Source organism: Watersipora subatra, chromosome 1, assembly GCF_963576615.1.
Source record: "Watersipora subatra chromosome 1, tzWatSuba1.1, whole genome shotgun sequence".
Classification (NCBI taxonomy): domain Eukaryota; kingdom Metazoa; phylum Bryozoa; class Gymnolaemata; order Cheilostomatida; family Watersiporidae; genus Watersipora; species Watersipora subatra.
This window is the reverse complement of record NC_088708.1, coordinates 10,407,883-10,432,945: the sequence shown is the minus strand read 5'-3', so window position 1 is coordinate 10,432,945 and position 25,063 is coordinate 10,407,883. Positions and strand designations below refer to the sequence as shown.

General features: G+C 34.8%; 2 protein-coding genes across 4 annotated transcripts in view; one reads left to right on the top strand and one right to left on the bottom strand.

Moving 5' to 3' along the window:
• Positions 1 to 105: 105 nt before the first annotated feature.
• LOC137396297 (ATP-dependent RNA helicase cgh-1-like) lies at positions 106 to 24,329 on the bottom strand. Of its 3 annotated transcripts, none has more exons than XM_068082506.1 (10): positions 24,218 to 24,329; positions 20,664 to 21,049; positions 15,812 to 16,046; positions 13,666 to 13,809; positions 11,979 to 12,073; positions 11,732 to 11,854; positions 11,510 to 11,638; positions 11,204 to 11,384; positions 9,142 to 9,295; positions 106 to 1,161 (listed from the first exon to the last, which is right to left on the bottom strand). In XM_068082506.1, exons 2-10 carry the CDS (start codon positions 20,799 to 20,801, stop codon positions 1,008 to 1,010), a joined length of 1,353 nt encoding a protein of 450 aa, XP_067938607.1. In that variant the 5' UTR covers positions 20,802 to 21,049; positions 24,218 to 24,329; the 3' UTR covers positions 106 to 1,007. The 3 variants fall into 3 exon arrangements, with proteins under 3 accessions (XP_067938607.1, XP_067938615.1, XP_067938625.1); XM_068082514.1 differs by having other exon boundaries at positions 24,238 to 24,323; XM_068082524.1 differs by having other exon boundaries at positions 20,664 to 20,816; positions 24,218 to 24,286.
• A 256-nt stretch (positions 24,330 to 24,585) lies between these two features.
• The window catches only part of LOC137398347 (E3 ubiquitin-protein ligase UBR5-like), a 46,908-nt gene continuing 46,430 nt past the window's right edge, over positions 24,586 to 25,063 (top strand). The window contains exon 1 of the mRNA XM_068084481.1: positions 24,586 to 24,647. Coding sequence (XP_067940582.1) covers positions 24,586 to 24,647 — 62 coding nt within the window. The remainder of the gene's footprint in view (positions 24,648 to 25,063) is intronic.

Sequence of the window (25,063 nt, the reverse complement as noted above, 5' to 3'; positions counted from 1 at the left end):
TCGGTAACGATATTTAATGCAGTGATTGCAAACATGTGATTTTTTTCTTTGGGCCATAGGTGCTTTCACTATAAAATATAATTCAGTAAAGACATGGAATTAATTGAGCACAGATATATTTATTCAATCATACAACAAAAACATATCACTGCCTTTACGTAACCTGTGCTCAAAATTTTGCGATGTTTATAATACAGTGTTTGATATGCCATCAACGTCAGAAATCCAGTACCTGCAACAGTAACACATCAAAGCCACATAAAAAACACTGAGATTTTGAAATTTTTTCAATTGCGAAAATTCAGTTAACCAGCATACATTACCTAAACATTAAACTATGGCTTAATATTTAAGTAAACATTAAACCATGGTTTAATGTTTCTAAACTGTTCAGAATTAGCAAGAAAACTGAAGCCGAAAATAGGAGCAAAAGTCTTACTGCTCGCATCCTGCATGCTGCTTAATTAGGCCAACCAGCACGCAAAATAATCCCGTTGTCGGACGGAATGTGGCAGTCTTAATAAATTCAACATCTTTGCACTACTGAAGTCTGCATGAGACATGAAACAGCAGCAAGTTGAAAAGAAACACTTGTGCACTGATGTCTGCCATATCATTACAAAAAAACAATAACTTGAAAATAATGATAACTAGTAAAGACAACTAGTTCTGTGCTTGCCCTGAATACACCCAGAACAAACAACTAAACTGTGCAAAAGTAATTAACCAAAATAACTCCTCATCTTTGATGTAACTCCACAAAGAATACAAATTAATGAGATCAACCATCAACAAATGAGAGCAGTAGAAACACAAATCTTGCAGAATTCCTCGTGAACTTTTGTCAATGCTCATCATGCTCTCAAAAAAACCAATAGGCATCGTTGTTAAGTTTCGCTGCTTATAAATGCCGATTGCTAGGATGCACCAGTCCTATAATCATTGTAACATTGTCAACATGGAAGAGCCATTTATATACAAATCAGAGTGCCAAAAAATTGGCTAGTTTAGCGAGGGGAAGAATCGCCGGCACTTGGCTGACCTTCACTATCATCAGGTGCTTCTGAATGATGCTCAGCCACGTACAATGCCTTGTCTATAACCTTTGGTATAGGCTTTATTTCAGTGCCAAGCTGCTGCTCGATCTGATGCAAGGTAAATCTGTAAAGTGGTGACAAGGTGAGTTAGCAAGATACAATTGTCAAAGAGAAATTGACAAATGAAATAAACTGTAAACATATAAGGAGCGGGTAAACAAATCTTTATATATACCTACCTATGTAAAAGTCTAAACAAATAGCAATTTCTAGAATTATTTATTGGTGCAATTAAAGTGAAACGTAAGGAAAGCTAAAACGAGTGAAAGTGGAGACCGGACAGGGTAAATGGAAATAAGATGTAAAATCTATTAAAAATAAAGACAAAACTATAGAGATAAACTATGTTTATTTAAAAATAATGTAGTCAATGTTAGGCTAACTCTAACATAACACTACGCATTGTGCACCGATATTGCCAATACTAACTACCGTAAAACCTATAATTGGACGGCATGGCGCTTTATTTTTCAACCCTTACTCTTTAGTGACGGTCAATTGGAGGTGGCGTTCAAATAGAGGTGGGTAGTGCATTTTTCAAATGGCTTGTCAGAATCTTTGGAAGATAAATTTAGCCTATTTTATGGCGAAGCGAATACCATCTATATTTTGCCCTCTTTTTTCGGTGGAGCGACATTAAACTTTTTGGATACAATAAATCTGCCAACTTAGCTCTAACTTGTCAAAGATCTCTAAATAAAATTTGCACTGGGAAGCCGAGCAATATTTCTACTAGTTGTGATCTATTGCTTGCAATTAATCTGCGATGATACTATAGCCTTTTCCTTGATTTTTGTTAGAGCTGTTAACTTTTAATTATAATCTAAACTTGAAGGCATGTTTTGATTTTATATCTTTACTTAACAATGATGAATGAAATATCATTGCACTAATTAATGTTTGCCAGTTTGCAGCCACAACTAGCTTTTTATATGCAACAGAAGAGGAGTTATGTTAAGCTAATCGCAAGGATGTTATAAAATAATATGCTCTAAATCTGCAAATTTATAGGTTTTTGGATCTTTTGCTCGGATAGCCGCGTTCTGATTGTTGCTTTCGATGGAACAAACTTCTTCTAGTTGTTCAGTACCTTTCACAATGTCTCGTGACCTCAACTCTTCTTTTGCACTGCTGAACTAGCGATATTTAGCACAAATGCAACGCATAAAAGTTTTGTTCGCTAAACGAAACCTTTGTAAATGTAAACCGTTTTTTATATACATGTACTTCGAAGTATCGACACCGCGTTAAATAAAGAACTTGTAATAGCCTGAGGCAGTTATTAATAGGTTCTATGGTGTAAGTTTCAACGTTTTAATGAAAGTAAAACGAGAAGCTTTAGAATAAAACACCAAAAAAAATAATGTTATTGATGTAAATGATTCATTATTAATAATTTTGTGAACACTTTTTTACTGATCAATTGATATTATGGGCTCGTAAAGATAAAATAATGCCAAAGTGGTGGTGGCATTCAATTAGAGAGTGGCGCTTTATTTTTCAACCTTTCTCACTGAGTGGCGGTAAATTGGCGGTTTTACGACACACTTAAACTAACCTATTTTTTATGTAATTTTGAAATGAAAACCAAAACCTTTTTCATTGACTACCACTGTACTTTTCGTTTATCTAGTTTCTTCATACATAATTCAGTTAGCTTTTCACTCAGTTTCATATAATGAAATGGTTTCAATGCGTTATGTAACTGCCTGAAGTATTTACCATGTATTTTTTGAGCAGTGAACGAACAAATGAAAATAAATAAAATGTGCTATTATAAGAACATTTAGTTTGACTGTACAAGCTTTTTGCAAGTACATACTGTCGAAAAGGCTATCACTTACTTCTAATACGAAACTTTTGGACTCGATTAATTGTATCAAAAGACCAGAGTTGCCAGCAAACATTCTGGCACGCGGCGAATAAGTCGTTAAGATATGTTAGCAATATCTTACAACCTGAGATATTGTGGAGGCAATGCTCTAGATGAAACAAGACTGGCAATGAGTCATATCAACGTTTGCAAATACTGTAACGCACAGCAGAATTATTTCTTAGCCTGCTCTGTATTTCAAGTAGAGAATCTAACAGATATAATATAAATTTTTATTTTAACGCAACAATTTATGTTGCGTTGACTTTTTTCAAACCCACAAGAAAACCTAAAACCTTAAAGGTTGACTTGCAACAAAATTCACATTACAGTTATTTGGTATCAAAAAATTCACCATGTCTCACTCTGATGTGTTGCACATATGTGTCATGATCACAGAAACCATGGTTAAGTCGAGATTATAAGATTTAGAGTTATCTGCATTAACAGAAGGAGAAAATTCTCAGTTATTTTGCAAAAAAATTTTGACTCTAGCTTAATTACAGCAGATTTTATGGTCAATAAACTGAATGCATGTTTACTATCAGTGCGAAAACTTAGTTCCGAGAAAACTTTTGTTAAAGTCTGAGAAACGAAAACCGACGCAAAGTTTTGTTTACATTTCAAAACGCCATAGCAACCAATATTAAGAGGTTGTGATATTTATCTAGATTTCTGTCTTTATATCAAAAACATTATGCTGAATTTAAAAATCTAAACAGATTTTGGCTGGTTGTCATAGAAATGGCTGTATATCAATAAGAAAATGTATTACCTAATTTTGCAGTTATTAAAAACGGCTTGGCAGTGCCGCGATATTGAGCACAACCGTAGTATGATCAACAAAATGTTTAAAAAAAATAATAACAGTAACATATTGCACATCATCGGTCACTCTATACTTTGAGCTTGCAAATTCGAGTAATTTTTCTTATAATCAAATCTTATAAAATCGAATAATTATTCTTATAACTAAATATTGTAAAAATCTTATAAGAATGGTTAGGAATATATCATGGTCATTCCCTTTACTTACACTGCTTTTGGCATCAGTTGGAATACCCAAGTACTCATTATAAGTGTCCAAATTGTCAGAAGTATCCTTCAAATTGGCAAAAAAGAAACGATTACGTTTTTCGGAGGCCATTTTTTAGTACTTCCTGTTTAGCATAGCAACGGTTTTAAGGGTTTTTCCCGAGGTTTTAAGACATTTATTATCTAAACTGACTTCAGATTCAGAAAGATTACTCTTTGATTGGTCCAGAAGCACGTGTTACAAAAATCCTTACCAAAATTATAAATTCAGTTAGTGCAACTTTAAAGTCGAATAACTCAACTTCGTGATTTGCGACTTAACCATGGTTTATGTGACTGCGACCCATATAGGTGTAAAATATATGGAAATGTAATTACAAGCTCTTATAAGCTCAAAAACAAACAGTTAATCGCCGCCATCACAAAACTGTCGTAGATTAGAATCTCTTTCCAAAATGGCTCAAATGGGACGTAATTGAACAAGATGGCTTCTGTTTACACTTTCATGCAACCTCATTCGTCGGAATATTTTCACAAATAAACTTCTTACGAGCCTGTTGGTCATCTGTGATAGTAGAAAAATGCTACAAAAATTATTCGCGCTGTTTGGGAGGAAGTATGGGTTACATGATCAGATTACGGCTAGACGATTAGACCAAGCCGAAACAAAACTGTAAACTAACGAGCATCTATATTTGGTAAGGGCTCTTCGATAAAACCCGAAGTGTTTGTCATAAACTAGGGCTATGAGAAGTTTTATATCGAGCCTTTTATTGGCCTTTCAATTTACGTGATAACAGCACGTGTCAAAACCATAACCAAATGGATTGACTACGTCAGATAAATAAACTGATTCCAATCTACAACGGTTTTGTGATGGCGACAATAAACCGTATGAGTTTTTAAGAGCTTGTAATCACATTTCCACATATTTTGCACCTACAACGCAGCAGAGTAAGACATGGTGAATCTTTTGATACCAAATAACTAATGTGAATTTTGTTGCAAGTCAACCTAAAACAAAAATTACATAACGGTTATTTGGTATCAAAGGTTCACAATGTCTTACACTGCTGTGTTGTAGGTTCAAATAATGTAGAAATGTGATTACAAGCTCTTAAAAACATCAAAAACGAACAGTTAATCACAGCCATCCCAAAAACGGCCGTAGGTTGGAATCCCACATTTTGATGACGTTTTCAACTCGACGTGGTTATTGTTTTGACACGTGATGTTATCACATGAAATGAAAGGCCAATAAAAGGCTCAATATATAACATATCGTAGCACTAGTTTATGACGAACACTTAGGGTTCTACTGGAACGCCCTTATCAAATATAGATGCTTGCTACTTTAACAGTCTTGTTTCAGCTTGGTCTAATCATCTAGTCATAATCTGACCATGTGACCCATATTTTCTGCCAAATGGCGCAAACCATTTCTACAGCAATTTTTGACCATCACAGGTGATCAACAGGCTCCTCATGTTTATCAACGGATAATTCTCCCCCCCCCCCCCCCTTCGAGCTAAGATTAAAAAACTAAATTAATTTTCAGACTAGGCTTTGAGATATCAGTGCTCAAAGTGACGACATTACAATGATTATGAAACAGACGCGTAAGAACAATAGATATGGTTTTATTGAAGGCGTGAAGTTTATTTGTGACAATATTTCGACGAATGAGGTTGCATGAAAGTGTAAACAGAAGCACACTGTGTTCAACTATGCCACATTTGTGCCGTTTTGAGAAGGATTCCAACCTACATCTGTTTTCGTGATAGCTGCGATTAACTGTTCTTTTTTGGAGCTTTTAAGAGCTTGTAATCACATTTCCACATATTTTGAACCTACAACACAGCAGAGTGACACACAGTGAGCCTTTTAATACCAAATAACTGTAATGAAAATTTTGTTTCAAGTCAACCTTCAACAAATACTGCAAGTAATCGTATGACTATAAAAAATTACATTATATAAAACTCGAGAAAGCATTGAAAGTTGAGAACAAAATTATACGTACAAAGAAACCAAATTCATAGAGTAAAATTCAATAACAAAAGTCACTATTGCTACTCCACCTTAGAGACATGTGACTGGAAATGTAGACTCAACAATGCCTGGGTTCGGGTTACAAGTGGCATGACATACGAGTAACTTTTTGCTAGCTTCCAACTTTTACTTACAAAACTATGAAGCTATGTAAGAAACTTTAAACATTGTACAGTGGAACATTGGTTCTGGAACGCTTCGGTTCTTGACCAAAATATTTGTTCATCTCAGATCTCGACCATAAACTCGGTTCTCGACCAAACTGGAGCAGGCACATTGGAAATAAACGTTAGGAACAGCAACGGAAACAGCATGTTTCTTCGTTTAACGACGTTGTTATGAGCCACTTTCGGAAGGTTCTCAAACAAAGGGAGAAATTTCGCGTCATTAATTCTTTAAAAAAGGAGCCATCTGGGAGAACGTCACCTCTATACAAGATAGTTTTCAGGGACAATACTCATCAAGTCGAGCTGTCGAGTTACCATAAATAGTTTTGGAGGAGGATTCTTCTTCAAAGATGTGAAGTAAATGTGCCATTGGTCTTTCTATTTTCTTTTTCACACAACTTTTGATGTAACTGATGTGTTGCATTTTTTTGCTGTTTCATTAGCAATTTTTGGTATTGTATCGTAACCTTTAATGTTTTCAATGTTCTAAGAGCAAAGCATATGAAAAGTTAACTTGTTTCATCATCATAGATACAAAACCTTTTATTAAAATTAAACACAATCTCTATCTACCCGTTTTTATTTATAGTATGCAGTATACAGTAGTCTATGATGTAAAATACTACAGCGAAGTTTTAAAATCGACTTGGAACGGATTAAAATTTACATACATTAATTCTAATGGGAAAACTTGTTTCTGATTTCGAATAACTTAGTTTTCGAACCTGGAACGTATCGTGTTCAAAAACCGAGGTTCCACTGTATGTCAAAAATTACTTGAGATGTAGAGCCAAATGTTTACTAGCATTTCATGGGACATGATGAGAAACTATGTCAAAACGATCATGAGCAGGTTTGATTGCTGTAAGTTGATATGTTGAAGAAGTATGAACATTACAGAGTGAGGGACTTGTGAAAGCCATGTGTCACCATTACAACATACAACTAATATTTACACAGAGGACCCCGTCATATCACATTCGTTCCAACAATTAATTTCGGAGTTGGCATCCTAAGGTGGGCATGTCGAATAGAGAGAGATAGAAACTCATAGTAATTATCTAAGGCAAACCCTCCAAGGTAAAAAACATCAAAAATTTTATATTTGTACGGTAAATAATAAAAGTTAGTAACAAAATAGTATTTTAACTTTAGTAACTAACGGTAGTTACCAACAGTAACTTTGTTGTACAGTCAAACATGGATAACTTGCCCTCGGATAGCTGGAACACATGGTTAACTCGAACGGATTTTTTTGTCCGTTCCCACGTAATGATAAATTACTTTAGATAACTCGACCTCAACTTTGTTAACTCGAACAGTTTTTTGCCCAGTGGCTACCGAAACGGTTGTTATCGCTTTAGAAAATCACTTTATTCCAAGCCATAGAGGTAAACTTCAACTTTTCGTAGTTCATAGACGTCGTTATTACCATCATCGGCAAAAATATTTTTAGTCAACGACTTTTCTAAAGGTTTGGTGAAATTTAATTTTTACCAAACATCTGCTTAGCGACGGCCCATCGGAAGCAAGGAAAAGTGAGGTAACCTCCGCGTAAACTTCAAGAAAAATCCGCAAAATTGATCTTGGTTAAAACACTCAAAAGAAAAAGATGTCTTCTTCTGAGCATTTCAACAGCGATCAAGTTTTGCCAAATTTAATCTAAGAAACGTCCTGGCAATAACACCACCTCAAACAACAAAACAATCTCAAGTGATAGAAAAATCTCTATACTTTTTGATAAAAATTTTTTTAAACTTTACATTAGAAGCATTTAATTTGAAGCAAGCCATTTATGATTTTGATTTATATTATAGTTTGTATATGTATCTACTAAAAAATAAATAAATGGACTTATGACAGTGCTCTGATAACTTGAACGCTCTGATAACTCGAACCCTTTCGCTCGGTCTCATGAAGTTTGAGTTATCCATGTTTGACTGTATTTAGTGGTTATGATCGGCAAAAAAAGTAACATTACATTCTAATATGTGCACCGTAGGAAGTTCTTACTTTCAGCGCAGATACATAACACGAACTTTGAATTGTTTGTTGATGTCGTATGACGGGGACGAACAACTATTGCGTGTGACATAAGGCGAAAAACCATACAACAGGGCCATCGCAACAAGGGATGCACTATATATGTAAATCTAGGTGTCTAGCTGTCGTTATTTGTATGTCGATTATAGTGATTGGTTAAAATACGCATGCTTGCACTACTAGAAGTTCGCTTGAACTACTACGAGAAAAATACAAACCCAGACTTCCCAAAAAGCAACGATTGCAGTCTGATGCGCTGTGAGAGATCACGATGTGTAACAATTATGAGCATAATTATTACAAACCGTGGTAAAGTGACTGCATGGTTAAGCAGTAGTGCGCGCGTTTGGCATAACATACGAGCATTCGAATGTATGGGTTCAATTCCTGTGAGGGACAATTTTTTTTTCTTAACAGCCAGACGAAAGGGCATACCTGGCTCTTATTATAGTAAAGATTTAGACTAGCTCAAGTTACTCAAAATCATTGGGTAAAGAAACTTAGCCAATGACAACTACCTTACAACTATATTACCTGCATCTGTTTATAAGCTGTTTTAAATCATGAACGAATGTGTAGCATAAGAATTGTTTTTAACAATCTGTTTTAGCTATGCATCGAGATTTCAAATACTTGAATTATGTACAGGCCGGACACACAGAAATAAACAAACAATTTCAAAGCTAGAATGGTAAATGTTGAATATATTAAAAATAAATTCATGCAAAAACCTTTTTCTTACCCGTGCAACGGTCATTCACCTAGCATTTTTAAAACTGTTACCATAGTTACCTTGGGCTCGTTCAATTTTGTTGTCCTCTTCAAAACTGGCGTTATTTGATTTAAAATAGTAAAGACCACACCTACAAATTACCTGTCCTCATAGGTCATAAGATTGATGGCTATGCCAAGATGGCCATAGCGTCCTGATCGCCCAATGCGATGTAGGTAAGTTTCGGCATGCCGAGGAAAGTCGAAGTTGATAACGACATTGACAGCTTGAATGTCGATTCCTCGAGTAAACAAATCTACCAAGCAAATAGATATGTCAATCAGAATAAGGCTGCAACTAGTAAGGTGATTATAACTTCGTATTAACAAACCTATCCAATACCAACATGCGCCAATGAGAATAATACTATCACATGGCTAACACAAACATGAAACTTCTATGAAACCTAATATGGAAACTAGTTTGAGCCAAAACTATGGGTCGTTAAGGGTTTGTGTTGATCAAATAATGTTAGGTTTTAATGAGAGGATCAATACGGTTGGGTAATTGTACAGGTTTTGCCGCCTCCTTATTGCATGATGCTGGATCTACGCTGCTGGTCAATTGTTCATGAAAAAGTAGTAATATTTAGGCTCGCCTGGTTCAGTTAACTTTCGCATTGAATGATTGGGCGATTCATATAGAATATTCAGAACTTTTTTTAGTGATATGTAACCATCCAACGCAACTAATGTTGTTTGTTTTTAGGTTTCGTTGTCAATTCGAGCTAGTGTGGAGTGGACATATAGCCGGTTAGGTGATTACAACTACCTCACAAAATTTGAGGACTATTTTGAAAACCGCAACCATTAAAACCAGCCCATATGCATAGGGCTCATTGTACCTTATTTCAGCTAGTCATGAGCATTTGCTATTAACTACGGCGAATAAAAGACAGAAAACACTGGCACGTTAAAAGAGGCTGGCGACAGAGCCTTTCAGTCTAGAATTTTTGTGACGTTGCAACTTAAAAACAGAACAAAAATTGACAAAAAACATATTTTGAATATAAATGGTAAAAGACCAGCATAAAAAAAACACATCTATATAACATAGCTTAAAAATGCTCTAATGCCTTGCATTAACTGTTAAAATATCAAACGATCTGTCATTGAAATGAATTTTACCCAAAACGTAGGCTGGCTAGTAATTGCAAATGCAGCGAAACCTCTACCTACAAAAGTTACAAAATGAGCTTTGGTAGAAATTTTGCTTTGTGCTACGAAAGATTTTTTTCTAGATAAAAAAGGCCTTATATATTTTGACACGTTCATTTGTTTTGCATCTTGGCTGGTTTGCTTCCCTTGGGTGCAACAGACAACCTGTCTCATTTAGGGTTATTTACAAGTGAAAATCAGTTAATGACAAGTGTTTTTTGTTTGCTGTATATTTGAAGTTGCGATATATCACATACAACATAGTAAAACTTTTGATTTTAGCAATGCAAGACCTGCATTTTCTGTAACATGGCAGTTGTTCAGCTAATACCGATGTATATAAATCATTTTACTACATTTGTTTTGTATTTTGGCTGGTTTGCTTCCCTTGGGTGCAACAGACAACCTGTCCCATTTACGGTTATTTACAAGTGAAAATCAGTTAATGACAAGTGTTTTTGTTTGCTGTTTATTTGAAGTTGCGATATATCACATACAATATAGTAAAACTTTTGATTTTAGCAATGCAAGATCTGCATTTTCTGTAACATGACAGTTTTCAGTTAATACCGATGTATATAAATTATTTTACTTGCGTACTACTGACCTACAATAATTCCCAGCGGTATTAATTTAGCCTCATCTAGATAGCCAAAGCCAAACAAACAAACTGTTCATATTTTTTATTCGATATTTTTGTTTTCTTTTTCCATATGAGCTATTCATTTGTGTTCGTTACAGGTTTAATCATTAAATGTAGTTATAATTTGAACAAAGGTTATGTCTGAGTTTTCTAAGGACTTGGAACAGATTATAGCATTTATATGGTAGAATCAGTCCCTAATTGCGAATTTCACTAATTTTTCCCTTAAAAACGACTTCCAGAACGAATTACTTTTGTAAGTAGAGGTTCTGCTGTACACAGAAGTGAAGTGGTACTTGCAGTAACGATGACGTGAAAGTTATTTATGATCGACATGTTTTATAAACAAAGTGTTAGCGTATACCTGAGCAGACAAGGTTTCTGCATAGACCCTGGCGAAAGTCATGAAACACCCTGTTGCGATGCTGCTGATTCATGCGAGCATGGATATAGAAGCACGAGTAGCCCAGCTCAGTGATCTTTTTGGCTAACAGCTCAACACGAGAAGTGGAGTTGCAAAATATTATGGACTGATTTATTTGAAGCTGCAAAAAAGATAAAGAACATCAGAATATTTAGGATAGCTTTTAAATGAAGGATGAGAGAATGGAAATTGAAAAATGGCTTTTTCTAATATTGTATAGATTGAATATGTGAAACAATTACTCACTTTGGAGAACAGGGTATTCAAACAATGCACTTTCTGTTTTTCTTGTACGAAGGCATAGTATTGTGTGACACCTTTGAGCGTTAGTTCATCCATCAAGTTGATCTCATATGGATCTTTCAAGTGTTTTCTCTAAGAAACAGCAATGTTAAATTAGCTTAATGGATCAGATCAATTTGTAGTTCAAAATTGTACAATTTGACCGGATCCTTAGAGACAGCTCACCATGAATGATTCCACTGTCAATGGGAAGGTAGCAGAAAAAAGCATTATTTGTCGACTTCTGGGTAGATGCCCTATAATATTGTCCAACATCCCTTTGAAATCTTGAGAAAGCAGCTTGTCCGCCTTTAATAACAGATATATTGACAAAGCTAAAAACACTGCTGCTATATAACATTGCAGCCATCAATATTCGTTTATAAAACATTAGCTTGTCATGTTCACCCAGTAGATTTCCAGTTTAAGATACCTCATCTAAGACGAGTTTTTGACAGTGGTCAGTCTGGACAAGGTGCTTGTTCATCAAGTCCAATATGCGCCCAGGAGTCGCAATGATCAAATGAACTGCAAGTGGTTGTATATGTTGATATATAATGCAGATATAGGGATGTATAATGCACTACAAAGTTATTCTTATGAATAATTGTCATAAAACAAAACTAACTGATTTTGTGAGATGAACTTGAATTAAACCTGCATTTTTCATACACATCACTCGGATTTGTTATACCAACCTGCATTAAATGCTCCTGTTAAAGATATTGTATCTTATAACTGCTCAATGAGGGCAGAAATATACCTTAATTTGTTAAAACAATAAAATCTACCGCCAGTTGTAAATGAGTGGAGGGAGATGAGTGACAGAACAGTGGTAGATAGATATGACCGAATGACAACCTGGCAGACAAAAAACACGGCCATGGATGTCATCTCAGATTATTATAACCATTTCATGCATCTACAGGTCACATAATGGCAATACTCACTAGTCATTACTTTAGGAAGATCCAGAAAGCAAACCATCTAATTTGAACCAACGGAAAACTAATGACGACGAATGCAATAAACCGACTAGCTGGAATTGCAACAATTTTAGCTTTTAAAACATCCTTAACTAGCAAACACAAAAACTAGAAAAAAAATTTGATACCGATAAATGACAGGCTATTTATAAAACAAATTCAGTGCGCATCTACAAAAGATAAACGGGCAAAATGTGAACTTGAAACCAAAATACAGGCACGGAGATGAACTTGGGTTGACGTGGTTGACTGCAACAAGGTTGACTTGTAACAAAATTCACATTACAGTTATTTGGTATCAAAATGTTCATCATGTCTTGTTCTGCTATGTTATAGGTTCAAAATATGTGGAGATGTGATTACAAGCTCTAAAAAGCTAAAAAACGAACAGTTAATCGCAGCCATCACGAAAACGTCATAGGTTGGAATCTTTCTCAAAACGGCTCCATCGTCAAAATATTTTTACAAATCAACTTCACGTATTCAATAAAACCATGTCTATTGTTCTTACGCGTCTATTTCATTATCATTGTAATGCTGTCACTTTGAGCACTGATATCTCAAAACCTAGCCTGAAAATCAGTTTAATTTTTAACCTTAGCCCGAAGGGGTGCATATCATCCTCTGATAACCACGACGAGTCGGTTGGCCATCTGTGATGGTCAAAAAACGCTGCAAAAATTGTTCGTGCTAGTTAATGGAAATATGGGTCACATGATCTAATTATTACTAGATGATTAGACCAAACTAAAAAAAAACTGTTAAGTAGCGAGCATCTATATTTCATACAGGCTTTTCGGTAGAACCCGAAGTGTTTGTCCTAAACTAGTGCTATGAGATGTTTTATATTGAGCCTTTTATTGGCCTTCCATTTCACGTGATAACATGACATGTCAAAACAATAACAATGTTGAGTTGAGCACGTTATCAAAATACAGGGATTCCAACGAACGGCCGGTTTTTTTAATTGTTTGTTTTTTAGCTTTTAAGAGCTTGTAATCACATTTCCGCATATTTTGAACCTACAATACAGCAGAGTAAGACATGGTGAACATTTTGATATCAAATGACTGTAACATAAATTTTGTTGCAAGTAAGCCTTCAAGAAAAACTGTTTTGAGAAACTGAACGCACCAGGGTCATAAAGTCTCATAATGTCATCACGCAAGTTAGTCCCGCCTGTTGTGACCATGACCTGTATGTCCAGATGCTTGCTCAACTGTTTGCAAATCTGACTGGTTTGAAGGGCAAGCTCTCGTGTTGGCACCATTATTAACGCTGCAAAATAATCAACAAATATTAATCTCACTGGTCACTACTGCCATAATAAAATTGTCAACAGCCAATATTATTCTTGAAAATACAGATACTGCACTGAACAACTGAATCCTTGAACACCTCTTACTAACCTGTTGAAAACACGAATCAAACATTAGAACAGACTATGACTGGACCATCAGCTGGTTAGTGCAAGGTCAACAAGCATAGCAATGTTTTACAAAGTTTGCAATTAGTAGCTGGTAGGAACTCACCAATCAAGAATAATTTACTCGCTTTCAACCAGGGATTACGTGTTTGTCACAATTTCCATAACATTTCCATATTATTTCCATTTCCATAATTTATTTCCATTTCCATAGTTTTTTCCATTTCCATATTATTTCCATTTCCATAATTTATTTCCATTTTCATAATTCATTTCCATATTATTTCCATTTCCATAACATTTCCATATTTTTTCCATTTCCATATTATTTTCATTTCCATAACATTTCCATATTTCTAAAATAAAATTTCCATATCCATGAAAATATGGAAATATTTATGTTTATGGAAATGGAAAAGTAAGCATTTCCATAATATGTTTAGCGATCCCTGGTGTGTACGTATGTGCGCGCGCTTGCGTGTCAAATGAGCGTGTGTGTGCAATCCTCAACTATTCCCGAACATGTGATTAATTTATACATAATATGAATATGATATTTGCTTGCTAATATACTTTATTTAGGGTCCAGGCAACATCAAAGCTGTATGCTACCATTGCCTATAACTAAGCCAGAGACGATTTGAGATAGTTTCTTTCAGACTCCCTTAAAAGTTTCTGTAATACCACGGATGTTAGCTGGGTTTGTGTGTTACTATTGTCTATACATGTAGCCGAGCAAGAGACAATTTGAGTTAGTTTCTTCCAGACCCCTTTAATAGTTTCTGTAATACCACTGATGTTAGGTGTTTGTGTATTACCATTATCTATTCATGTAGCCTAGTCTATACAATATAACTCAGCTCTGTTTATATCTTGGATTACTTGTATGTTACAATTTCCATAATTCATTTCTATATTATTTCCATTTCCATAATTTCCATATTATTTCCATTTCCATACCCTTTCCATAATGTATTTCCATTTCCATATTTTTTTCCATTTCCATAACATTTCCATAATTTATTTCCATATTTTTTTTCCATTTCCATAATTTATTTCCATTTCCATAGTTTTTTCCATTTCCATAACATTTCCATAATTTATTTCCATATTATTTCTATTTCCATGATATTTCCATAATTCATTTCCATATTATTTCCATTTCCATAACATTTCCATATTTTTACCATTTCCATAACATTTCCATAATTCATTTCCATTTTTCTAAAATAAAATTTCCATATCCATTTCCATAAAATTATGGAAATATTTATGTTTATGGAAAAGTAAACATTTCCATATGTTTAGCGATCTCTGCTTTCAACTCTATATCCAACCCCAGAAGCATACCCACCCAAAAAATAATTATTTTGTGAGATGTTTTACATTTTCAAAATCCTACAGCAAAAAAAAACACTTGTGGATAGTTTAAACAATTTATTGCAATTAATTAAAAAGCTGTAATATTTTTTTACATTTATTCTTGTTTTGATTTTTAGTCATTTTCAAATGCAGACGGTTATTCAAAGCATCAATGCTTTATAGCCATAAGATGTTACATAGGAGTCCTTTGTCATCGAGAGTCAGCTTTCACCAAAATAGTTTCATTTTGAAATGACATAAAATCTCACACAAATATATGCCAATTAATCTTCAACATTTTCAGAGAATGGTGATAAGCTAATTTGGATGCAAACCATTTTCATACAGAGGGAATTTACACAAAAGAAAGTTGAGGATTGTTAGCATCTGGCTTCATTTAGGAAAACAAAAACCTTCTAACTTCCATTTGCTATAAAACCTAAGGATTAGATGGATGAAGTAACCAAGACTAAGCATGCCGGATTAACTTACCTTGCACAGCGTTTTGTTCAGAGTCAATTCCCTCCAAAACTGGAATAGCATATGCTCCAGTCTTGCCTGTGCCATTTTTTGCACGGGCTAAAATATCACGACCTGATAATGCAATAGGGATGCTAGCTTCTTGTATGGGCGAGGGCACTTCCCAGCCTTGTTCAAAAATTCCCATTAGAAGTTCTCGACGCAAGCAGAAATCTTCAAACTCATTGCCTTTTGTATTTGTTACATCCTATAAAACAAGAGAAGTCTGCTGATTTTTTTGGAATAGAATCAAATTAGCCTGTTGGTAGAGAGTCGAATAGCTTGCTAAAACTTTTTATGAGCTATTTACAGAGGAAACAATCTGTTAACACCATGTTGTACACCAGTCTTTTCTGCAGTTCATTAAATTTCACACCATTTAAGCACTGAAACTTTAAGTTGACTTGCAACAAAATTCACATTACAGTTACTTGGTATAAAAATAGTCACCATGTCTCACTTTGCTGCGTTGTATGTGCAAAATATGTGGAAATGTGACTACAAGCTTTTAAAAGCTCAAAAACGAATAGTTAATCACCGCCATCACGAGACTGCCGTAGATTAGTATCTCTTTCCAAAACGGCTCAAATGGGACGTAGTTGTACAATATGGCTGCTGTTTACACTTTCATGCAACCTCATTCGTCGAAATATTTTCACAAATATACTTCAAGCATGCAATAAAACCTTGTCTATTGTACTTACGGGTCTATTTCATCAACATTGTAATGCTGTCATTTTGAGTATTGATATCTCAAAACCTACCGTAAAAACTGATTTAATTTTGTAACCTTAGCTCGGAGGAGTGCACATCATCCTCTGATAAACATGATGAGCCTGTTGGTCCCTTGTGATAATAGAAAAATGCTACAGAAATTATTCGCGCTGTTTGGGAGGAAGCATGGGTCACATGATCAGATGACGACTAGACGATTAGACCAAGACGAAACAAAATTGTAAAGTAACGAGCATCTATATTTGATACGGGGTCTTCGGAAGCCTGTCTTGACAAACTGTTGTTTTTGCGGAGTTGTCTCTCAGTCGAGCAACACAACAGCTTGTCACAAGACGTAGTGCACCTGATGCATCAGCTGCACTTATAGGGAGTTGTTTTCTTCCGTCTATGCGGCTTGGCTGCGATGTTATGGCAGGCGCTCTATTGGTAATCATAACGGACTTCGCGCAAAAATTTATGTAGAAAAAAATAAGATCACAACGTTTAACTAAAGACCAGTTTCTGTTGTAAACTTTAGTAGAACTTAAGAATAAAATAAATTGAAAATAAAATCCATAAGAACAAATAAAACTGACTGATACAAAAATAGAAATAAAACTGACTGCGCGCACAAATAAGGACATGTTTAGTGGCTGTTGTTGCTTAAGTTCTCAAGTTCTACTAAAGTTTACCGCAGAGACTGGTCGCTGGTTAAACGTTGTATTCTTATTTTTTTCTACATACATTTTTGCGCGAAGTTAGTTATGATTACCAATGGAGCGACCGATATAACATCGCAACCAAGCCGCATAGACGGAAGAGAACAACTCCCTATAAGTGCAGCTGATGCATCAAGTGCAGTACGTCTTGTGACAAGCTGTTGTGTTGCTCACCCGCTCGACGGAGGGGACTCCGCAAAATCAACAGTTTGTCAAGACAGGCTAGGTCTTCGGTAAAACCCAAAGTGTTTGTTATAAACTACTGCTATGAGAAGTTTTATATTGAGCCTTTAATTGGCCTTTCAACTCAAGTGAGAACATCACGTGACAATCCAAATCTAATGACTACGTCAGAGAAATAAACTGATTCCAATCTACGGCGGCTTTTCGTTTTCAAGCTTTCAACTCATTCGCACCCAAGCACGAGTTAACTCGCCTATTTATAACGCTGCTAAGCACCCAACGCGAGTTAACTCGCGTCTGAAATCTACCAACTAGTTGCATCGTTATTTTCAAATTATCAAAAATAGTTTCTGATTAGTTAGAAAGAAAAATTTCTGGCCAATCAGAGAAACTTTAAATTATGCCTCTATGATGTCCCTGGCAAAAGTTATAACCAAATTAGTACACCCATCTCAATATCTACTAAAACCGGAAATCACCATGCCGACTTGAAATTCTATCGTTCGCAATAATTTTTTTTCAACTCCAGAAGTAAATATGCAGATTCAGAAGTGGTAAGACATTGAAATACTGCATAAATTAAATTAAAACATTATTTTTAATGTTTCAAAGTTTTTATCGACTTTTAATTTTGCCAAATTGAATCGTTATGCTCAAATAAAAATGCAATCTTCAGGCTGCCAGCCGCAGTCAGGCTAACGTTATCCTTCAGTTTCGATAGGATCATATTGATTCTTAGAGCTGTCTATGAATTCTGAAAAGTCAAAAACAGAGTTGTTGAACATATTTTTATTATTTGAAACATTTTCATGACGTTTTATTTGAGTTATAATGGCATATAGATTTGCTATGCTTTTGTTTGAAGGATGATACTCGTGAGGAAAAGTTAGAGTTTCATGATTTTCATGTTCATGACTAACTGCATATGTATCAATAATACTCATAACTATGTATTGTGTAATAAATAAGTAATTTCAGTCAAACTTTGTATATTTTGGAACCTTTATAGTGCAAATCTAACTTTGTTTCAGCAAATGACAATTTTTTCAAAATTGGAAATTTCCTGAAACTGGAAATTTGAAATTTCTTTGAGGCACGAATTCACATAAAAGAGATATGAGTTGTCTATATTAATATAATATAATTTATAATTTAAAAGAGACTTGGCTGGTTCTTGTGAAATTTGAATGAGTAAATTATCTCAAGTCTGTCTCCTGTAGTAGTAATTTGAATTACGGCAACTTCCTGAAAAATTAGCGGTATCTGGGGCTAATAACCTAGAAATTAGTCGGGTGCGAATGAGTTAAGAGCTTGTAATCACATTTCCACATATTTGGCACCTACAACACAGCGGAGTAAGACATGGTAAATTTTTTGATACCAAAAAACTGTAATGTGAATTTTGTTGCAAGTCAACCTTTAACATACTCATGCAAGGTTGGCCACAACTTGAGAAACATCCATGATTACATCAAGTCATTTGAGGATGTGTTTAAACCGATGAGCCAGAGTTCAAAAAATGTTAATCGAAATTTCTAAATGATGCCACTAATCAGGATCATCTTTGTAATAACAATTGCTTCTACAAACAACACAACGGTAATGTAATAACACACAGAGCAGGATAATGCAGTGAAAGTAGCATATTGATTTGACAGTGAACAACCAAAAATATTATTAATAATTATCTAAGGGTATGCACAAACAGAGGCAGTACTGCATCTGGCTTGACAAGAATCTAACTCTTATTCACCAGCATAATTGAGATATTCAGCTACCAGTTTTACACTATTGTTGGATAAGTTGACAAACTGCCAATTTATTGGTCAATAATTGCTATAAGGAAATGCACGCAAGGTTACTCATAGACCATAAATGACTGATCGAGATTATAAAGGTCTTAGAAGTTGTGCGCAAAAATCCTTGTCCATTTTAGTGAGCTAAAAGACAAAAACTATTTTTTAATTCAAACTTCAGATTGGTGATAATAATGAAAGACTGCTGCAATGCACGATGTTAAAGCAGATCAATTATATCAGTACCGTTTCAGCTTATTCAGGTTCTTCAATATCTTTGCTTTCAAATAAGCCATTGTTTGACATGGTGAGACAGACATTGGTTGGTGTTTATAGAATTTCCCCAGAGCTCTACTACAGAAATGTTCAATAGTATAGGCTCACAAATTATGTCACAATTTTCATATTCGATGTTGTGTGCTCTTACCACTTATTTATCAACAACGATAATAACGCTAGTGGCAAGCGAAGGTAGGACAACTCCAGAGAACCAATGAAGATGACAATGGAATTAGTGTCATTAGCTCTCTATGTACAGATTATTTTTATGATAAATAGCTCAGATTCCAAGCACCACACTATGTTTTTCCGATGATATTATGCACTAACCCTCTCTTTTTATTGTGATGTTGAGGGGCACGACTGAGGCTAATTAATTTCAAGCATTGCGTGATCTCGCCAGAGTGCAATTTACATATAGCCCTAGGGCCACGCCACTGCAGGTCACGATGTAATCGATGTGATTTCATTACCTTTAACGACGACAGTATATTTATTGAAGCATAATCATTTAGAAAGCAACATGGAAAGTGATACAAATTTTTCAGATAATAATACTACTACAACAGCAACTACTTCCACAACTTATGGTTCTAAAGGCTTATGAACGAAAGGATGAAAAAACAAACTCTAACAATCACCCGAAATCTATTAACCCAGAACATGTGTTTGTATTGGATCCTCGGGCATTGTTGATTATCTAGAATCCTAGTTTATTACTAGCGCTTTCTGGGTTTAAGAGCACCGACTGTCACAGAAAAGTGCAGCCTCAATGGCAGCAAAAGGGATCGACGACTCAAGGCTAAATGCTAATTATGACATTACATTGTGGGAACCACAACTATGTGTCTTTTTATTGCAGGACATACTTTTGACACCCTGTTTTTCATAGTTCTATTATTCTTTGTGTATTGAATATAGACTCATTCGAAAGCCAAGACTTTGAAGTACTGAAATATATGATAAAAGTACTGATATAATTGATGTGCTTAACAGACTTCTTTTACATGAACATAGTTCAATACAATTTTTAATAGCTAGTTTGAAGCAAAGGCGATCATCTTAAGTGCTAAAATTATTATCTAGATTCTGTTTTAATAAAGTAAAATGAATCCATAATGAAAATTGGCTTACTGCAGTTTTGATTCTTCGATCCTTTTCTGGTAGATCAAGTTTGTCCTTCCATGATGTGCCAGTCTCGGACTTATTGTTTGAGTGATTAGTGCTTAACCTTTGTTCCATAGCTAGATTGGTAGGTGTTGCAGCAGCCATTTCGATTGAATCTCACTTAACAGTTTGCCGAACAGATAAGAATAATGGGGAAAAGTAATATAAATGAGTCACTGGCACCTCTCTCTTGGAGTTAAATGAGTCACTGTCTCAAAAATTGACTAATTTATATTGTCAATTAAAATTGCAAAGGCTTACGAAGACCGAAAATGAAAACCAACTCTTGCTTCTCTTCACATTCGGCAGACCTCAAATGCTAAATAAATATTACCCGTTGTAGTAGATTGGACCTAAAATAATGAGAGATATGGAAACAGTGAATAACATGACAGTTACTGCTAACTGTATGCACAAAATTGTTAATTACCATACTTATCGGACTATTAACCGCACCCCTATATAAGCCACATCTGCTTAATTTAAAAATTAAAAAAACCATAATAAAACAATACATAGACCGCACCTTTGTATAGGCCGCAGAACTCAGGACGGTGCTTTTTAACACAACAACAACTTTGCTGGTTAAAATGAAACAGTGCCGTTAGGCACTGTTCCGTATTAACTGACGCTTTTTAACCCAGTGCCTAACGGAACAGTACCGTTAGGCATTGTTTCGTTTTTCTTTCACCGCTGAAGGCGCACTAACTGGAGATTCCAGTTAATGCGCCCTAGCGGTGATAGAAAAAACCACAAAATAGCCGCACTCTTTAATAAGTCGCACGACTCGGAACATCAGAAAAAAATAGCAGCTAATAGTCCGAAAAGTACGGTATGTGTGTCAAAAGTACCACAGCCTGTATCCTCAAAATCATGATCCTGAAAGATGATTAAAAAACCACAGTATAATAGAACACCTAAAACTAGAACTCCGCGATTGTTCTAAAAACGATGACAAATGTAGCAATTGCACAGCCTGATACAGGATCAAAATTATCAACCATTAAGAGTTTCGTAGCAATTTAAAATTCTACAACATGAATGTTTTCATATTTAATAAACACTATTTGATTTTACTTTAAAAATAAACCGCTCCTCCTTTTTTCCTTGAACAAACCAGGTTTGAATGGTATGGTATAAAAAATAGCTTTTGAAAAAGATTCTGACCTTTCAATTTTAATAATTCACCTATTTTAGCATTACATCGTTAAATCTGTACTCTACAGAAAAGCAGTATATTAAATAAAATGGTGAAACTGTAAAATCATGATTAATTTATTCACAAAATTATTCAGCGTGTAGTAGCATAAATATAGCTAAGTATATAATGCTGCCATAAAAATGTAGAATCGGTGACAGTTATGATTCCAATATTTTTCTTTTACACCAACACAACTATTCTTGAAGGATAGTTTCGTGAACAATGAAAATATCTTAATTGAGAGAAATAAAAACACAATTATTACTACAATAAACTTGTTGGCTACTGTGAACAAAGACTTGCATATTTCACCAAATTAACTGGTATTTATTAGATGTGGTATAAATTCAGCATGAAAACTACCAATGTCAAATTCATATAGATTGCATCATTTAGATATCAAAACTATATTCAATTTTGATCAATCAACATCAAAATATTCAATGCTTGAACAGCGGTAAAAGAAACATTACTTGCTTGCTGCGCCATGAATGAAAAAGCCATCAACATAGCAAGTTTGTATTTGACAAAATGCTAGCGATATGTGGCTAATTAACCCAATGTGGCTTAGCAGTCAAATTATGCTCCTCCCTACAAGCCAATTTTTTATTGAAAACAGTGAAGAAACAAGACTGGGCCGCAAATAGGGCAATAAATTTCTTAGCCTACTCTTTTTAAAAAGTATTTACGAGAACCGCAGGGTACTGGAACATATGGACAGACTGTACCTAAAATGCATTTCAGTTTCAACCCAAATTCTCATTGTTAGTAAATGTTGAAGTTGATGACAGTTGAAAGTTGCTTGATGGTGCAAATGTGTAACAGTTAAATACCCTGAATAAGGTGTAACCATATCATTTTTTAAATGTTGGGTAGCAAATAAGTAATTAAACTTTGAGAGAATGAATATAGACTGAAACTAATGCCATAAATGCACATGTTCGATTCATCAACCAGAAATTCATGCTTCTGGCACTAGATGTTCACAACACTGGAATGAAAGCATAGTAACATACTTAACACTTATACTGACAAATATTCATGGAAGCATTGACATTTAACTAAAGTTAAATATAGAACCCACAAAGAATTTTGTTTGAGCCCATTTTTTACATTTGTGATACACCTCATCTTGTGTGTTACTTTTCTGTTGCCATGTACCATGCCATGATACTGTACTATTATTAACAAGGCAGAAATTTCTGCCTAGTTAAACTTGCTAAGATAACTTAGATATGGATTAAACAAAAGATAAAAGGTAGGGCCTCTCTGATAATAAAACGTTGGAAAAACTACTTTAAGTACTTGGTGTACATAGTGCTGCACATGGCTGGTTGTAATTCAAAAAATTAGTTCAAATATTCATTGGAAATCAAAAATCAGTAACTGTAAATCCTTACTACCGTACAAGAGAGTTTGAACGCTAACAACTAGAGATCAGCAAATGACATTTTTGCGGTTAAGATTATATTTATTAAATGATGTTGAGAATAAACAGGCTAAACCTGTTCCATGAAAGTCTTTTGAATAAAGCCCAATTCGTTGTATGTACCTGCATATATGTTACATATAGTAATAGTGAAAAATTTTTGGTAGCTGCTGGGACAGCCTCACACTAACATTTTCTCCTACTTATTGCTAAAATACAATTTAATAAATTTACGCACTAGTCAAACAAATTTTTATTACCTTCGTAATCCACTACCACTGAATGAGCTGATTAACATTGCTAGTTTTTGTTAAAGTTGGCAGTATCACAATTACAAAAATAATGGATATGAATCCATCACGATACGAGTCACTTACTATCATACTTATAATAGGACATACACAGCGAAACTATAATCGATTGCCTTAGCTTCACTTATCCACGCAGATTTGAATGCGGTAGTTAAACTTGTTTAGGATATGTACATCGGACATTCATATGTACATCGGACATTCATACTTTCCACAGTTTAGTCACTCAAAACATTGTAGTTGCTCATTTTACCTCATTCAATCAATCGGCGAAGCAAAGGACGATTTAATAATTAAGTTGTGCAAAATTTGAATGTACACCCCTAGCCTTCAGAAATGTATACCTCAAACAGGCAGACCAGCAGCACGCGAAACTAAAAACACTCCAACTTTACCAATTACATACTAACAAAATACGCAATTATATCATTAGCTCACAAGCGAATAAAAAATGAATCGTATCTTTTTCTAAAGACTGTACAAATTGAACAAAGTATTTCAACTCAGTTTATGTCCGAGTCGTTTTTGCCAGATACGGCATTCATCTTAGCTGTATACTGATGTAAGTTATCATAAGCACCTTATACTGATTTTCAGTACCTCACAGTTATAATATGAGATAGTGAGAAGCCGATGAGTACAGATTCTATAGTGTTCACAAAGTTGTCGCTGTACAAACAACTCACACGTAAGGCCAAAATGGAGTGAACCAATATAATGTTTGTGGATTCAAACAATTAAAAAAAATTTAAAAACAATTTCTAATTTATTAATTTTTAAATATAATAATTTATTTGTAAATGGTTTGCTTTGATTTTTGGAACACTTTGGATTACTGCTCCGCAGCTGGTCCTAAAATCGACCAGAAAGCATTGAAAAACCGAACTATTACTTAACCATCTGCCAGCTTCAGTTTCGTTGAGTCCTCTCTTGCACACAGGCGATGTCATGAGCTCTATACATTTTGTACTTCACACAAGCTCTGAAAACGTAGAAAACTTTCATGATAAGTATGTTTAACGATCACACGATTTGTTATCTACATAGAAACTCTAACCATTGATGTGGCTCGAAGTATATACTTAATAATGTTCTGATCACTTGACAGATAAGCTGTATTTCACTAATTTCTTATACGTATACATATTTTATTTGGAAATGTTCTAAATAGGTGTAAATCAAAATCACGTTAGAGAAGACAAGCCGTTTTGTGTACAGTTTTAGAGTCCAAAAGTTCATGTTCCATGATTTCTTTCATACTAGGTCATTATTTAAGCATGTCCGACTTTTTGGGCTACTGATTCCAAAACTTACATTATTTTTCCTTACGGCGCTTTTTAAACTGTCGTTTGGCTCTAGCCGGGTAGCAAACTCGTGAGACCACCTATGTTTGTTACTTATTCCAAATTTGAGCAGTTTGTTGTTT

Coding starts and splice junctions, on each gene's coding strand:
- LOC137396297 (XM_068082506.1), bottom strand. CDS start 20,801: ATGGCTGCTGCAACACCTACCAATCTAGCTATGGAACAAAGGTTAAGC. Junction 16,047..20,663: donor ATCGAAGAATCAAAACTGCA/GTAAGCCAATTT, acceptor CTTGTTTTATAG/GATGTAACAAATACAAAAGG. Junction 9,296..11,203: donor CAGAAACCTTGTCTGCTCAG/GTATACGCTAAC, acceptor TTTGCTTGGTAG/ATTTGTTTACTCGAGGAATC.